The following is a 16,397-nucleotide window of genomic DNA, read 5'->3' as shown; positions in this document are numbered from 1 at the left end:
GTTGTAAACAGGTATTGCCATGGTAAAATATATCTAATGTCATACATAATGAATGCTGTTAATTGCATTTATGAATGGTAAAACTACATACAACTCAAAATAGAAACAGTAAATTGAGAGAGAGATATGAAATAGCGTAAAACTTGTAACAGAAATCCTAGTCAAAGATGTTCATATGTAATAATTTACTATTTAGTAATTGAAAGCAATAAATAGAAGATGTTACTAATTATATCTTTATTATACCAGAATAGAACACTCGAAATTGTACAATTTCTGCTAGAATACTTGGGTGATAGACTAGACAAAATATGCATTCTGTAAAATTAATTTTCATTATTATAGTATATACCAAGGTAATTTGAATAGCAGGCTGGGGAAGTATTTTATGGCAGATTTACCAGATTCTGAAATAAAATCACACCTGTCCAACTTACTAGTTTATTTTAAGAGTAAATTTATAATAAGTTTCTGCTATGGTAATTAATTCAATCATTATCATATGGAAAAGTGGTGAAATTTTTATATATAAATTTTAGTACACTTGATATCAGATGAAAGAAAATTTAACGAAGAAATCAGATAAATAAATTGATACCATCAAACTTCGTGAACAATTTTTTTTCATTCACTGATTCATGGCAATATAGATAGTGGATATGAATAAGTCTACTTCTTTTATATAGTTTAGCTATTGGCCTATTTTTGACTTTTTGAGATATTATAATCACTTGGCATATATCTGTCACTTTCATTGCAAAATCTTTCCTTTTGACAGTGACCTGTTGCTTTGAACCATACTTGAATCATATATGCTGACCTTTCAGACCAACTGACACAATGATCATTACTATGCATATAGAACATTTGCTTAGCATATTTATTACCTATAAAATTACAGAGGTACTGAATATCTACAAATTGATTGTAATTTGATTAAAAATTCCTATCCGTTCACCAAGATGGCCACCTTCACAAAATATACATTCATTTGAAGGAAATATTTCAGAACTTTACATTAGAATGTTTATTGTATCTGCATTTGTTAAACAACTTATCTCTGCCAGCCAAATTTGCCATCTTCACAACAAATAAAATTGTTTGAAAGAAATTCATATTTTGAAAATTTTTTCTTACAAGGTTGCATTTTTGTTATACATGTTGGTTAAATGGAAGCCTTGCTATCCCTCTTTAAACAACACATTTTAAAGTATATATATACAGTGAATATGAACAGTTGCCTAAATACCAAATTAAAGATGTTCTTGCTTATGGTATTAGAATTTTGTATTCTATTTCTTGACCTCTGACTCCAGGACCTTGGGATGTTGATAAATATCTTTTTCTTTGCCTCACTGAACACACTGACAGCCCAAGTAAATTGGATCAGATTTAGTTATGACAATTTATTAAATACCAGTCTTGTGAAAAATGCAGATTTTAGTTTTGTTCCAAAAGTAGATGCTCTATATATTAGTTCATAGTACAGACTTCCAGCAGGTAAATATCTGCAAACATTGGATATGTTTGAGTGTTTTTAATTTTTCTTGGACTCCAAAGTTCTGTCTGATTCCTATTTAAACTTTGTTATAGGTCTACAGAGCACAACAAACTATGTCTTAAGATGCTGGAATATACTTTTTGAAATCTTCATTAAAACCACTAAAACCAGGTAGCCTTTGATAAGATTTGACCTTGAACCAAGGAAATAAAAAAAATGGAACTGGGACCTATACACCATATTCAGTCTTTTAAGGAAACATTGATTCATTAATTTATTAACTTTACCTGATTGAAAAGTTGACTATGATTTTTACCCTTGAAAAGGACCTTACATATTTTGCCATTGCGAACATTTATCCTGTTTCATTTCTGTTTATTTTCTCATTCTAGTTTATAGAGAAGTTCAAAGACATCAAAGATCTTACAAGACAACAGGTAGCTCAACAACAAGTACAACAACAGCCACCACCACCACAACATAGTCCTCAAATTAATGGCAATGTTGTAGATGAGAATCATTCTGCTAGCCAGTCTTCCCCTGCGCTTCCTTCCCCAGGTGCACGGCAGGTCCTGCATCATCGCAGTTCTAGCCTCTCTGCTGTTCAGGTTTGTTTGGTGCTTGCATGTTCTTCATGTAACTGTATAGTGTTGGGATGTTTCCAGTTTTAGCAAATGTAATTTAAACATTAAATAAACTATTGGTGTTCTTTGTTCATTTTTAACTTTATGAAACTATTGGTGTTTTTGATGGGTTTTTTTTTACCATCTGACAGAACAAAGTTGTAAATTAAAAAACATGAAAAAGAAGGAACATAGATAAAATTTCTTGACCACCAAATAAAAATAATGTTAATGATCTAATGTTGATTTGGGTGTGTTGAATGATGAATTTGCTTAACTTCTTTCATGGCCTGCTTTGTTGCATAAATTTGAATGGTTTGAAATTTTCATTGCTTTTAAATCACTAAATACTAGTAAAAACTGTTTCTAATTTGCCTCTATTACTGGTACTTCTACATTACATCCAAACAACTCACACCCAAAGCATAAAATTAGAAAGACTTTAATAAGTCTCTTTTGAAATCTTGTGTATGGAAAAAAGGGAAAGAGCATCATAGCAAAGGTACCTTGTAATTGGTATAAACTTTGGTAAAAGAATTTTCAATTAAATTTTAGAAAAATAATACACAACATTGATGATTTTTTTTCTTTTGATTTTGTAAAATAACTAACATTGACTAAAAATTCTCAAACTTTCACTCTTCATTAACATCAAATTCAATAAAACAAGTCATTCAAAATAGTAAACTGCATAGGAAGCATCTCAACACAGAATATAGAGTTTTATTTTGATTTGTGAATGTTTATCAATGATATGTTTATTTTTGCTATATAATAACAGACATCTGTTGTGTAACTCTTAATTTTAGTCAAAAGATGCATAGATTTATGATCTGTGAATTATAATTTTTCATATGCTATCAGTTTTATCGGAGTATTTTGGGTTATATATAGTCTTATTTACATTCCGACAATACTTCTTACAAATAAATCATGTGTAATAAGAAAAATGGTATTTGGAAGAAAGTATAGAGATTATAACAAAATTTTGTAGACTGATAGCCCAGAAGATCCAGCAGAAAGCCCTGAACTATCATCAGTCGAAGACAAAGTATTTTGATCTTTCTAATTCTTGCTGAATGATAAAGCTTCCTACATTTATTGGGATAAACTCTTGTCCATGATGACTGTGACAAAAATCTTGATTAAAAAATGAGCTTAGGAATTTGATATCTAAACCAATTATAACCTACAAGTAATAGACATTTAAATTGTAATCAGTAATATGAGTTTGATTGATTCAAAGTGAATCTCCTTTTTACTATAGATCAGAACATACATTTTAAAGGCAATACACAATAAGTATGTTTAAATTACTTAAAAAGAATGATTGGTGTAGACAATTAATTCATAAGATCAATATTGACCGATTGATGACTAAAGTCAACAGTAAAAAAATGTTGGTAAAAAATATTGATGTTAAAATTCTCCATTTTGAGGATAATTTTATCGATTTGTTTGAACTAATGACAGTTTTGAAAACTTCGGCAAGGACACAGTCAAATGGTACAAGAGTAATTTTTTTCTTCCAATTTTGGTTAAGGTGATTATTTAACAAAAAGGTTAAAAAAGTAAAGTACTAGTACATGAGAATATAGAGAAAACTTATATGCATGAAAAGGACTTGGTGTAGACAATATAGTATATTTATAGATGGACTGCATGAATCTTAGGATGAGAAATGTATAAATTAATTCAATATAAATTGCATGCATGGATACTGGTATTTTTTTTTTTTTTTTTTTTTTACTTGAAATGCAGTAATATATATATATATACTGATGCGGATCCAGGATTTTGAAAAAGGGGGGCCCGGGATCCCCAAACTAAACAATTTTTGGAGTGGAGCAAGTAAAAAGTCAAAATTAACCATAAATGTAGCTCCATAATGGGGCAGGGTACCCTCCCCCCTAAATCCACCTCTGATATATCTATTAGTATATATATATATTCTGTTTTTATACGACCGCAAAAAAATTTTTGTGGTCGTATATTGGTATGACGTTGGCGTCGTCGTCGTCGTCGTCGTCGTCGTTGTCGTCGTCGTCGTCGTCGTCGTCGTCGTCGTCTGGCGTCGTCCGAAGACACATTGGTTTTCGCACTCTAACTTTAGTTTAAGTGAATGGATCTCTATGAAATTTAACCACAAGGTTCAATACCACAAAAGAAAGGTTGGGATTGATTTTGGGGGTTATGGTACCAACAGTAAAGGAATTCGGGGCCAAAAAGGGGCCAAAAATAAGCATTTTTGTAACTTCCAGACATAACTTGTGTGTTAGTGTATGGATCTCTGTGACATTGTACCACAAGGTTCCATATCACAAAAGGAATGCTGGGATTGATTTTGGGGGTAATTGCCTCAAAATTTTAGGAATTAGGGGCCAAAAAAGGGGCAAAAAACAAGCATTTTTCTAGTTTCATGACAATAACTTGTGTGTAAGTGTATGGATCTTTCTGAAATTGTACTACAAGGTTCCATATCACAAAGGGAAAGCTGGAATTGAGTTTGGGGGTAATTGCCGAAACGTTTAGGAATTGGGGGCCAAAAAGGGGCCAAAAATAAGCATTTTTCTAGTTTCCAGACAATAACTTGTGTTCAAGTGTATGGATCTCTCTGAAATTGTACTGCAAGGTACCATACCACAAAGGGAAGGCTGGGATTGATGATGGGGGTAATTGCCTCAATATTTTAGGAATTAGGGGCCAGAAAGGGGCAAAAAACAAGCATTTTTCTAGTTTCAGGACAATAACTTATGTGTAAGTGTATGGATCTTTCTGAAATTGTACTACAAGGTTCCATATCACAAAGGGAAAGCTGGGTTTGAGTTTGGGGGTAATTGCCCTAAACGTTTAGGAATTTGGGGCCAAAAAGGGGCCAAAAAACACATTTTTCTAGTTTCCAGACAATAACTTGTGTTCAAGTTTATGGATCTCTCTGAAATTGTACTGCAAGGTACCATACCACAAAGGGAAGGCTGGGATTGAGTTTGGGGGTGATGAATCATAAGGGGGTTCAAAAAATTTGGGGGGGGGGGGGGGGTTTTCCTTTTTTTTTCTTTTTTTCCTTTTTTTTTTCTTTTAAAATTTTCCATTTTAAGTTGGTTATTTCTGATTTATATTTAAAAGCAAATAATAATGATATGGTAGGAGATACACACCAAACAGGATGTGTAAATTATTATATAATAAATATTGTGCAATAGCAAGAAATTTTCAATTGCACAGTATTGCACAATAGCAAGAAATCTTCAATTGCACAGTATTGTGCAATAGCAAGAAATCTTCAATTGCACAGTATTGCGCAATAGCAAGAAATATCCAATAGCACAATATTGCGCAATAGCAAGAAATTGTCAATTGTACAGTATTGCGCAATAGCAAGAAATATTTAATTGCACAGTATTGTGCAAAAGAAGATACATGTACTTCGTATAAATTGCTTATTTCTTGACCAATTTCAATGGGGTTTTATTCTTGAATTCTTGGGGTTCTTTAATATGCTGAATCTAACCGTGTATTTAGTTTTTGGATTTTGGGCCCCGTTTTTAAATTGGTCCACATTGAGGTCAAAAGGGTCCAAAATTAAACTTTGTTTGATTTCATCAAAAATTGAATTATTGGGGTTCTTTGATATGCCGAATCTAACCGTGAATTTAGATTCTTAATTTTTGGTTCCGTTTTCAAATTGGTCTACATTAAGGTCCAAAGGGTCCAAAATTAAACTTAGTTTGATTTTAACAAAAATTGAATTCTTAGGGTTCTTTGATATGCTGAATCTAAACATGTATTTAGATTTTTGATTATGGGCCCAGTTTTCAAGTTGGTCCAAATCGGGGTCCAAAATTAAACTTTGTTTGATTTCAACAAAAATTGAATATATGGGGTTCTTTGATATGCTGAATCTAACCATGTACTTAGATTTTTGATTTTTGGGCCCCGTTATCAACTTTGTCCACATTGAGGTAAAAAGGGTCCAAAATTAAACTTTGTTTGATTTCATCAAAAATTGAATTCTTGGGGTTCTTTGATATGCTGAATCTAACCATGTATTTAGATTTTGGATATTGGACCATAATAGGTGAATGTCCAATTTAAAATTTTTAAGTTCTTAGACCACATTCATTCTGTGTCAGAAACCTATGCTGTGTCAAATATTTAATCACAATCCAAATGCAAAGCTGTATCAAGCTTGAATGTTGTGTCCATACTTGCCCCAACTGTTCAGGATTCGACCTCTGCGGTCGTATCAAGCTGCGCCCTGCGGAGCATTTTATTTGTAATTATTTTTGAATTATGATGGTCTGACACCAATGCATTAATTTTCAAACACAGAACCATTATATGATTTGTTCACAATACAAATAACTATAATTGTCTTTCACAGACTTATCTTGGACATAAATTGTCTTTCACAGACTTATCTAGGACATAAATTGTCTTTCACAGACTTATCTTGGACATAAATTTTCTTTCACAGACTTATCTTGGACTGAATCTTACAAACAGCTTAGAAATCTTTGTGTGATATTATATAACTTATGTGTGTTTGTTTGTTTTTCTATAACCATTTTTTTATTGTTTTGAGAGTTGGCTTTTCTGCATATTTCTGTGAAGATTCTTCGAAGTGTGTGCATTTTTTGCTTTTCCAGTCTATTTCTCTGTGTAATAAAAGTCTTAGCCTGAAAACTGCTATTCCTGTGCCATAGCTTAGTAAACAGACTTGTGAAGATACATGATAAATGTTAATTAGACAAATATGTAATAGTTCCATCAAATGTCTTCTTGGACTTCTTGGTTGAAAAGTTAATGGCACAGATTATATATAAAATTAAGAAGATGTGGTATGATTGCCAATGAGACAATCTCCACCAGACCAAATGACATAGAAGTTAACAACTATAGGTCACTGTACGGCCTTAAACAATTAGCAAAACCCATACCGCATAGTCAGCTGCAAAAGGCCCTGAAATGACAAATGTAAAACCATTCAAAAGAGAAAACTAATGGCCTGATTTATGTACAAAACAATGAATGAAAAACAAATATGATATGTTGTTTTCTGCTGTTGTTGGGTTTAAGTAGCATGATTAATATTTGTTTCCAAAAATACCAAATTTATTTAATATCACACAACATAGCTAAGGTCCATCATTTGTCATTTTCTTGGAACAAGATGAAAGCTGTTTTATTCGTTTATTCAGGTTTATATACAAAATGTGTATTTGTTTTTTTACTATTTTAGGGATCTCAAGATGGTTTAAACCTGAAAGAGAGAAGAAATTCATTTAATACTCCGGGTTCTAATTCTGGTAACAGTCCAGAAAGTCAGATGAAATATGAAAATGATAGACTTAAACTTGCCTTAGCCCAAAGGTTTGTAACAACAGAGTATATAGATATAAGAAGATGTGGTATGAGTGCCAATGAGACAACTCTCCATCCAAGTCAAAATTTATAATAGTAAACCATTATAGGTCACAGTGCGGTCTTCAACACGGATCCTTGGCTCACACCGAACAGTAAGCTATAAAGGGCCCCAAAAAATTACTAGTGTAAAACCATTCAAACGGGAAAACCAACGGTCTAATCTATATAAAAAACGAGAAACGAGAAACACTTATGAACCACATCAACAAACGACAACTACTGAACATCAGATTCCTGACTTAGGACAGGTGCAAACAAATGCAGCGGGTTTAAACGTTTTAATGGTACCAAGCCTTCACCCTTTTTCTGAAACAATAGTGTAACATCACAACATAGAAAGACACACTATAAAATATCAACTGAAATAGCTTAACTCAATCAAAGGACATATTAACACCATTGAACATACACTGAACAAATAAATTTGACCTATGACACAATGTAAATACAAAATAAATAAACTAAGGGAAGAATAAAAAAAGTTACATGTTATATCGGTAAGAAATGTTAAACAATTAAAGAAAAACAATATGCTCGAACAAAACATTTATACATTCATTACAAATAAAAGATATTTAACTTATTTCATTTCAAGTTATACTGTGAATTCATTATTGTTTGTGGACCACTGGTGTAATAATTTTTCCTGGATTTCATAGGTTAAGGTGAACCAATTATTAAAGTCTTCAGGAAAATACAAATTTCATATAGGCTTGCATGCAGAATTAGTCAAAACCACAAATTAAGTTTCCACAAAAATGTATTGTTCACTCATTCCCTGAAAATTGGTTCCCAAGAAAATAATTGAACCCATGGTAGGAAGTTTTATAAAGAATTCTATAATCTACAGAATTGATACATTAAAACATATACATTATAAAAATAAGATGTTTTATGATTCCCAATGAGACAACTCTTCAACAAAGACCAAATGACATAGATATTACTATACTTTTGGTTTAATACATGAAAATGTTGTAAAAAATTTGAATATATCTGTATAGAAAAATATAAGATTGAAGTACATAAATAGAATATCATAGCTCATGGCAATCTAAGAAACTCAACTTTACAATTTTACGGCATGTCAAGAGGAATAACTCTGGCACTAAAATTACATTACAACAAATATCTAACATTGTATAATGTAATTTTTCCAATCATTCAAAAGTCCCACTCCTTGAAAAACTTAAGCTTTTAATGAGATAACAATTTTAACATTTTGGGACAATTCAAAGGCACAACTCTAGAATAATAATTCTTGCAAACATGGCAAAAAGTGAAAATCAAGCTTGAACTGCATTTTATGGTAGGAAAAATTTCCTTCTCCAAAGCAAACTAAATCATCATTTGGAAAACATTTTATTATGACAGACAAGTGGGATGTAACAATAGATAGATTAAGCAAAAAGCAGTGATCACCTGCTCTCCTGAAGTTTTTTTTTCTCTGTATAAAAAATAGTCAACTGTAAATTTGCTCTGTTCAGAAAACAAAAAAGGTTTGAGTTTGATGAATTGTAAAAAATCTCATGAAATATTATTTATTGTATAGTATATATCAACATGTAATTTGAAATTAACAGTACAATAATTATAGCCATAATCATGACAATAGACATATTCATACAGTTTACTCTACACTATCCCTGCTCTGCCTCTGTTTGTAAAGATAACCTTTTTTTTGCAGTTCAGCAAATGCCAAGAAATGGGAGATAGAGCTACAGACACTGAAAAACAACAATGCACGACTAACTGCAGCACTCCAAGAGAGTACAGCAAATGTAGAGGAATGGAAAAAACAACTAGCAGCTTACAAAGATGAAAGTGCTAGAATGAAGAAAAAGGTAATAATCAGTTGTTAAGAAAATGACATGACTGGAAGAAATTTTGAAAACACAGATCTAGTAAAAAAAAAAAATTAGAGATATTGTATCAAAGAATGCTTGCAGTTATTTAAAAAAAAAAACAAGCTCAGAGTACTTAACCTTCTGATATACATGTATATATATACTTCTGATCATGTCCTACACTTTAGACAATCAATGGTTGTACTTCAGTGTTTTGTGATAAGGTGCTTTTATAAAGCTGTACTTAACTATATCTTTTGATATTTTATGTCCTGTATTTAGCATTTCTTCATGTCAGTTTTAAGCAGAATTTGAGAATCTGTTTTTAGTCACTCTTAAGTGATCTGCAATTTTGGACATTATTCATGAGGTTTTTTTCTGTGTTTTTTCTTACAAGGGCTCATACTAAATCATCGATCATTTTATTCATTTCAACCTGAATACAAAATATTGTGATTTTTTAAGATTTCAGTCATGCTCCATTCAATTTATTAATTAGAAATTATTGTATTGTTAAGATGAAAAATTTAACTATTCTTCAAAATAAAGTAACTAATTATATATTTATTGCAGGTTGTAGAAATGGAGAAACAACAGAACAACTCAGAACAGATCGGAGCTTTACAGACAGAACTACAGCAACTTACAGAACGATTAGAAAAAGTCCAGATAGAAAGTCAAGATAAATCAGATGTTAGTCATATCCATTAGAATTTTGAGCATCGTCCTGAACATGCATGAAATATTTGCCACTTGACGTTAAGCAACCAACAATCAATCAGTTAATGTGCAGCAAAGGAAGGATTCAGTTTACTTAAATGATTTTTATTCTTTTTAAAACAAGGCATTTTAATTTGAATATGGGATACCAAAAAAGTATTGTTTTTGTCATTTCAACAAATATCAAAGAATAACCTAAATATTTATAGTAAAAGTTTTTAATGAGTAAGAAAGCAAGTCTTTAAGAAAAAAAATTGTATACTTATAGTAATTTGCATATTGATTTTATGTCTATAACTAAGTTAGGGTAAGTGTTTAAGTCATGGGTCATATAACTTTTCTTCTTTCATCAATGAGAATATATATTTTTCAGGAAATTAATCAGCTAACACGAAAAACAGAAGAACTTAGTGCCAAAGAGACCAAAAATAATAATATGCAATCCAAATTACAGGTATGGTTTAACATAGTACATCTCTCCTGTATCCTAAACTTTCCGTAGACATACTCCTTCAGGTGAAATATTTTTCTGTATTCCATTATATACTAGAAACTAAACGGGTAAATACATGCTGTTGAGATTGATTGTTGATATTTTGTCTACAGCTGACAAACCACTGTTTTATATGTAAATTTGATAACAGAAAACTGTCAAAGAGAGATAACTGTTTTTAGAAGAAATAGGCATATTGGAAAAAACAAACTCAAATTCCTTTTAATGTTAAATGTATGTTTAAATACTTTATTATGTGTTTTAATGATGGGGAGATCTACTAGAAATATAATGATGGCACACATTACACACTTGACTCGTGTAGAATTGTATGTGCCAGAATCCTGACACAATACATCATTGGTATCAAAAATATCTATGGATAACAAGGGACATAATTACACTTATCATGTATAAATAAATCAAATGTCAGTATAACTTGTTTGGATATCACCTGTCTAAAAGTGAAAGCTTTATACTTTCTCATTGTAAAAGTAAATCTCATATACTTTCACATATAATAAGTATCTTAAATGTCAGTAGATGTTTGGTACATAGTCAATTTATTCTTAAACAATGCTATTTTTATGTCTTTCAGAGTTTAGAAGAAGAAAATAAATTATTAACTTTAAAAATACAAGATTTTCAAAGACAATTACAAGATTGTAAAACAATTCGTGATAAAGACACTTCAGAAGTGTTAACCCTTCAGGAACAACTCGGCAATAAAGTAACAGAACTATACGAACTCCATGAACAAATTGTCTCTGTAATTCAAAAAGAGTCAAACAGCTGATAAAACTGTTATTTACTTAATTGTACTTTGCAACGAATATCTCTAGCCAGGACCAATACATGGCAGCAGAAGACTGTTTCTATGGAAACCAGAACAACAACATGAGAACAGACTCTGATTACTGATAATTGTGATATGTAATAGTTATATATAATCATTTGAAAAGCAATATAGTTTTAATGTTTTGTATTTTATTAATAATATTCAAGATTAGATCTGATACTGTTATACACACATGTTGTGAGATATCATTATATGAAAGCAAACATATATTATGCAATTCATTTCTCATAAATCTATTAAATTTTGAATGCATCCAATTTTGAAACTATAAAGTTTTACAAACTTTTTTCTGGTATACATTCATATCCATATTTTTTGCTTTGTAGTACTCTGCATTGTCATTTTTATCAGAGTTTATTTCAGAAGTTTCTTTATAATTACTTTAAGATAATACTGTGACAAAGGTTAACAATAGGACTATATTGATCTGTTATATATGAGATTATTATATTTAGTTGCCATAAGATCAAATGTTTTTGATGTATTGTAGCAGTATTTACAAACATTTGTTGACCTTATACCAACAATGAGCTAGGATAACCTTTGTAAAGTTATCTTATTGTTAAGTTAGATATTTTTTTTATTTGACTGCTTCAGTATTTAAATGAAAGCTTTGAGAAAGGGTTGCAGCTTCTGGCATTTCACAAAGAGTTGTTTTATAATTGGTTGTGTAGTCTACATTTTATATTAGTTTTAAGACAGCAGAGGTCGGCTTTTGATTTCTGACTTAATTTCTTTAAACATTCACCAAATTTTGTTAGTTCAACTTTGATTTGACAGGAGTTCAATTGTGTAATGAATGACAATAGAAATGTAGAATTAACTTTATTGATATATGCTCATATCATTACTACCTCTTAGTTTATTGAAAGTGTAAATATATAGAACCTTCACTGTTACTGTAATGGATTTCTAAGTTTCCAAATTGTCCTATGTTTTTCATAGTACAGTATCTATAGTGGGACTAGAGTTCATGTTTCATTAAAATTGATAGTCAGCTTTACATTGTATAACTTTAAGACAGATTTTGAAACAATGTGATGTAATCTGCTTTAGCACCAGGAAGTAATAAATGATTTGTCAACACCTCAGTTTAAGGTACTGGTAGTTCTTTGGTTGAAACTTTTCTCTAAAAATAAGTATGTTAACATATATTTTTTAAGTAGAATTTTGAATTTCACATTCTTTGCAAAACTTAAAAAATCCATTCCCAGTAATCTAAAATTAAGAACTTAGTTGAACATTTATATTTTTATATACAACTCTCTTTGTTATGTGCAGAAAACCATAAAAAAGTCAGTTTATGAATGTGTATTACTAATATTAGTTGTAAAAGTCTGTTGCTTGTTATAAACTGTATTCTTTCTTCTTTATACAGATTATTTACTATCACAGGATGTTTTATGAGAAATTCTGAAATGAAATGAATGTGTAAGCAACACTGTAATGTAAATTCTCAGGTTGCAGCTACACATATTTTGCACTGCCGTTTAGCATATTTATGGAGTTCTGATTCTTGCCATTTAGTAAGTATCCAAATCAAATTGTTTTGGTTCAATAACGATATTATTAACAGAATGGACAGAAAGACAAACAAATATGTCCTCAATATCTCCTCAATATCTTTGTTGCTAATAAGAACAATTGTTAGTGTTAGCATTAAATGTACTTGTGCAGTAATGTCTTGGATCAAATTGTGTGAATGTCATTTAAATTGAAATTTTATATTGGCCAGTATAACTTTTTTTTAGTTAAAAAAAACAACTAGAATTTATATTTTTTAGTGTCATTAGTAAAACAGTTTCACCATATTGTGTAATATTAATACTATTAAATTAATTGCAGTCTGAGATATAAAAAGATATGACAGGTTTAGTGGAGGCAGCTAAATTGATTTTTTTAATTCAAAATAGGTCTGCCTGTGACAAAAAATTTGGAAAGCTAAATTTAGGTATAAAAATGTTTTCAGAGCATAAAACCAAAAATTCAATACATAGTAAGGACTTTGTTTTCAAACAAGAAAATTGTTTCTTAAGCTGTAGTGAAGAATTATATTGAGATTTCTGTGCTTGAAAGTTTTAAATGCTCTGATTTTCTATGCCTCTTTTGACCTGCTGTATGTTTTTTTTGTGAAGAATAATGGTAGATTTTTCTCATTTTATTGTAGTTTTTAAAAAAAGTTTATTAACAGAGAGGTTCTAGCACAAATTTATGCATTTAAGATAATATTCATATAACTGTGTAATAAGTTAATTTTAGTGTTTTAGTCTTAATTGCAGTTCATAAAATGTCTCAGTAAATACCTAACTTTTCCTTTGTCTCAGTAAATACCTAACTTTTTATGTCTCTATAAATATCTAACTTTTCTTTGTCTCAGTAAATACTCAAATTTTTCTTTGTCTCAGTAAATACCTTACTTTTATTTTCTCTCCCCTCCCCCCTTTTTGTTTTACAGTATTGAACTATCAGTGTTATGATGACATATTTTCAAAGTATTTCTGAAAAATATTTCCTTGCTGAAATTTGCTTGTTGTTTATACATTATTTGTTGCTGAGAAGTTAACTTTTCAAAATACTATTTACATGGAAATATTTGATGGTGTTAGAATATATAATCGCTTACTCAATATCAAAATATTACCCATTATCTGACTGTACAGTTGGTAAGTTTGACCATATTCTTTTTATACCAACAGAGGGCTTTTTGAAACTTTAGGATTGTCAAAATAGATTTATTGCGCTTGCACTGCTAATATTGATGTCATACAGTAAGTAAGCTTTAAACATTGCTTACCAATTGAACATTATGGTTTTATAAAGATTTTTCTTGCCCAAAATAAAAATGTGAAGCACTTGTAGACAAGAGTAAAAAGTGGAAGTTATGAAATATGTGCAGAAATATTTACTTTTATTAACTTCATAGGAACTAGTATTGATCATTTAAATCTTCAACCAAAGCTTTTAAAACTGTTAAAGGGATGTAACCAAGTTAATTAAAATTCAATTGAAAAATGACCAAAATCTGACAGTTTTATTAAAATTTTGATGCCAAATCGTGGATTTTTTTATTTTGTTATGTTTTCAAAGTATAAACTATCTTAAGGGCATACCATACAGTTTTGATCCCATGGTGAATTTTTGCCGAAAGTTTGCATACAAGTTATTTTTCACCTAGTCAATTCAGATATGTAATAAAAAGATATACCTTCATGTGCTACTTTTAGAAATAAATAGGGTCGAAATTTTAGACATTTATTGGAAATTTCGGTTTCTTTAACATTTCTATCCTTTAGAAAGACATACCTAACTTTTTTGTTTTAAAAGATAAACACAAGCAGATTTTTGCAAAAGCATCTGGAATATCTGCTCTATATAAGTGTGCTTTGAATTTGTGAAACAATTCTTTGGAAATAATTCATTTTTATCACATTTTCATGATTTTAGTCAAAGAGCAACATTTTTTGCTGTATATTTATCTAATTGAAAAAAAATTTCATCAGTGATTTGTTCATAAAAATTGGTGCAAATAATCTTCATACTTAATCAAGCCAAATGTCATTTTTAAAAAGAGGGGTCCATGAACTCGTTTTCAAGTTAAATCAGTCTGAATGATAAAAATCAGTCTAAAATGCATCTTTCCCCAATATATCACAGTTTGACATTTTAAGTTAATGTCATTACCTCCCCTGTAACTGTATCATATGCCCTTAATTTAACTACATCAGTTAAGTTACAAGATACATTTGTTTAAAATAATAAATCTGAAGGACTGACTTTATCAATATGCTAGTAAAGAATTTGTCATACAGAGGCTGTCCATTTAGAGAATTCAAAGCTATGAAGATACATGTATGCACTTATGTATATCTGGTTTATTTTTGTTGACACTAATTTTAAATTATTTATTTATACACAAGCATTATTAATGTGTTACATATACCATATTTATGAGTTTTACATATCCTTAGTTTACATATATTAGACAAAAATATTCAGTCACTGTTTTTTGTTTCTTTAAATGAAATCTGTTCAAGCATTATTGTTTAAGCATATCATTATTACATTATATTAAATGCATTAAATTAAAATTCTTCATTTGTTAAGTGTTGCCTACAAGTTTTCCTCTGTTTATGGAGACATCTCAGGAAAACATTTGTCCAAGAGTTGCCTTCCATTTTATCTTTGTTTTTTGACAACCTAATGTATCATTTTCCTTTCTGAAATGTTCCCTCCAAGCTTTCCTTTGGTTAATGTGAATAACTAAACTCACTAAAAGCTTATATTTCATCTTCTGCCTAAAGTGTTGCAGTTACGTTTTCCTGTAAAGGCTTTTTATGCCCCCACCGTAGTGGAGGGGCATTAAGTTTTACCCTTGTCCATCTGTACTTATGTACGTACCTGCGAACGTACGTCCCAAAATTGGTTTCCGTTCTCTAACTTTAGTTTGCCTCAACCAAATGTTATGAAACTTATACACAATGCGTATTACCACAAAACACAGATCAAGTTTGAATTTTGGTGGCGTCACTTTTTCTGTTCTAGAGTAATGCCCCTTTACAAATGGAAAAATTGCTGAATTTTTCGTTCTCTAACTTTAGTTTGCCTCAACCAAATGTTATGAAACTTATACACAATGCTTATTACTACAAAACACAGATCAAGTTTGAATTTTGGTGGTGTCACTTTTACTGTTCAAGAGTAATGCCCCTTTACAAATGGAAAAATTGCTGAATTTTTCGTTTCCGTTCTCTAACTTTAGTTTGCCTCAACCAAATGTTATGAAACTTATACACAATGCTTATTACCACAAAACACAGATCAAGTTTGAATTTTGGTTGAGTCACTTTTACCGTTCTAGAGTTATGCCCCTTTTCAAATGGAAAAATTGCTAAATTTTTCGTTTCCGTTCTCTAACTTTAGTTTGCCT

At 30.4% G+C, this 16,397-nt stretch overlaps 1 protein-coding gene across 6 annotated transcripts in view; it reads left to right on the top strand.

The window, feature by feature from the left end:
• LOC127734576 (homer protein homolog 2-like) overlaps positions 1–15,560 on the top strand; it is a 59,101-nt gene extending 43,541 nt beyond the window's left edge. For 5 of the 6 annotated variants that reach the window (XM_052244520.1, XM_052244518.1, XM_052244517.1 and 2 more), the window contains 7 exons: positions 1,894–2,109; positions 3,119–3,175; positions 7,367–7,497; positions 9,239–9,395; positions 9,972–10,091; positions 10,492–10,572; positions 11,210–15,560. In XM_052244520.1, the coding sequence (XP_052100480.1) occupies positions 1,894–2,109; positions 3,119–3,175; positions 7,367–7,497; positions 9,239–9,395; positions 9,972–10,091; positions 10,492–10,572; positions 11,210–11,407 (960 nt within the window). In that variant the 3' untranslated portion in view covers positions 11,408–15,560. The remainder of the gene's footprint in view (positions 1–1,893; positions 2,110–3,118; positions 3,176–7,366; positions 7,498–9,238; positions 9,396–9,971; positions 10,092–10,491; positions 10,573–11,209) is intronic. The other variant, XM_052244521.1, reaches the window with a different exon arrangement.
• Positions 15,561–16,397: the final 837 nt, after the last annotated feature.

Source organism: Mytilus californianus, unplaced genomic scaffold (genome assembly GCF_021869535.1).
Source record: "Mytilus californianus isolate M0D057914Y unplaced genomic scaffold, xbMytCali1.0.p SCAF_3, whole genome shotgun sequence".
NCBI classification, from domain to species: Eukaryota; Metazoa; Mollusca; class Bivalvia; order Mytilida; family Mytilidae; genus Mytilus; species Mytilus californianus.
Note: the sequence above shows the minus strand (reverse complement) of the source record. Positions and strands in the feature narration are given on the sequence as shown.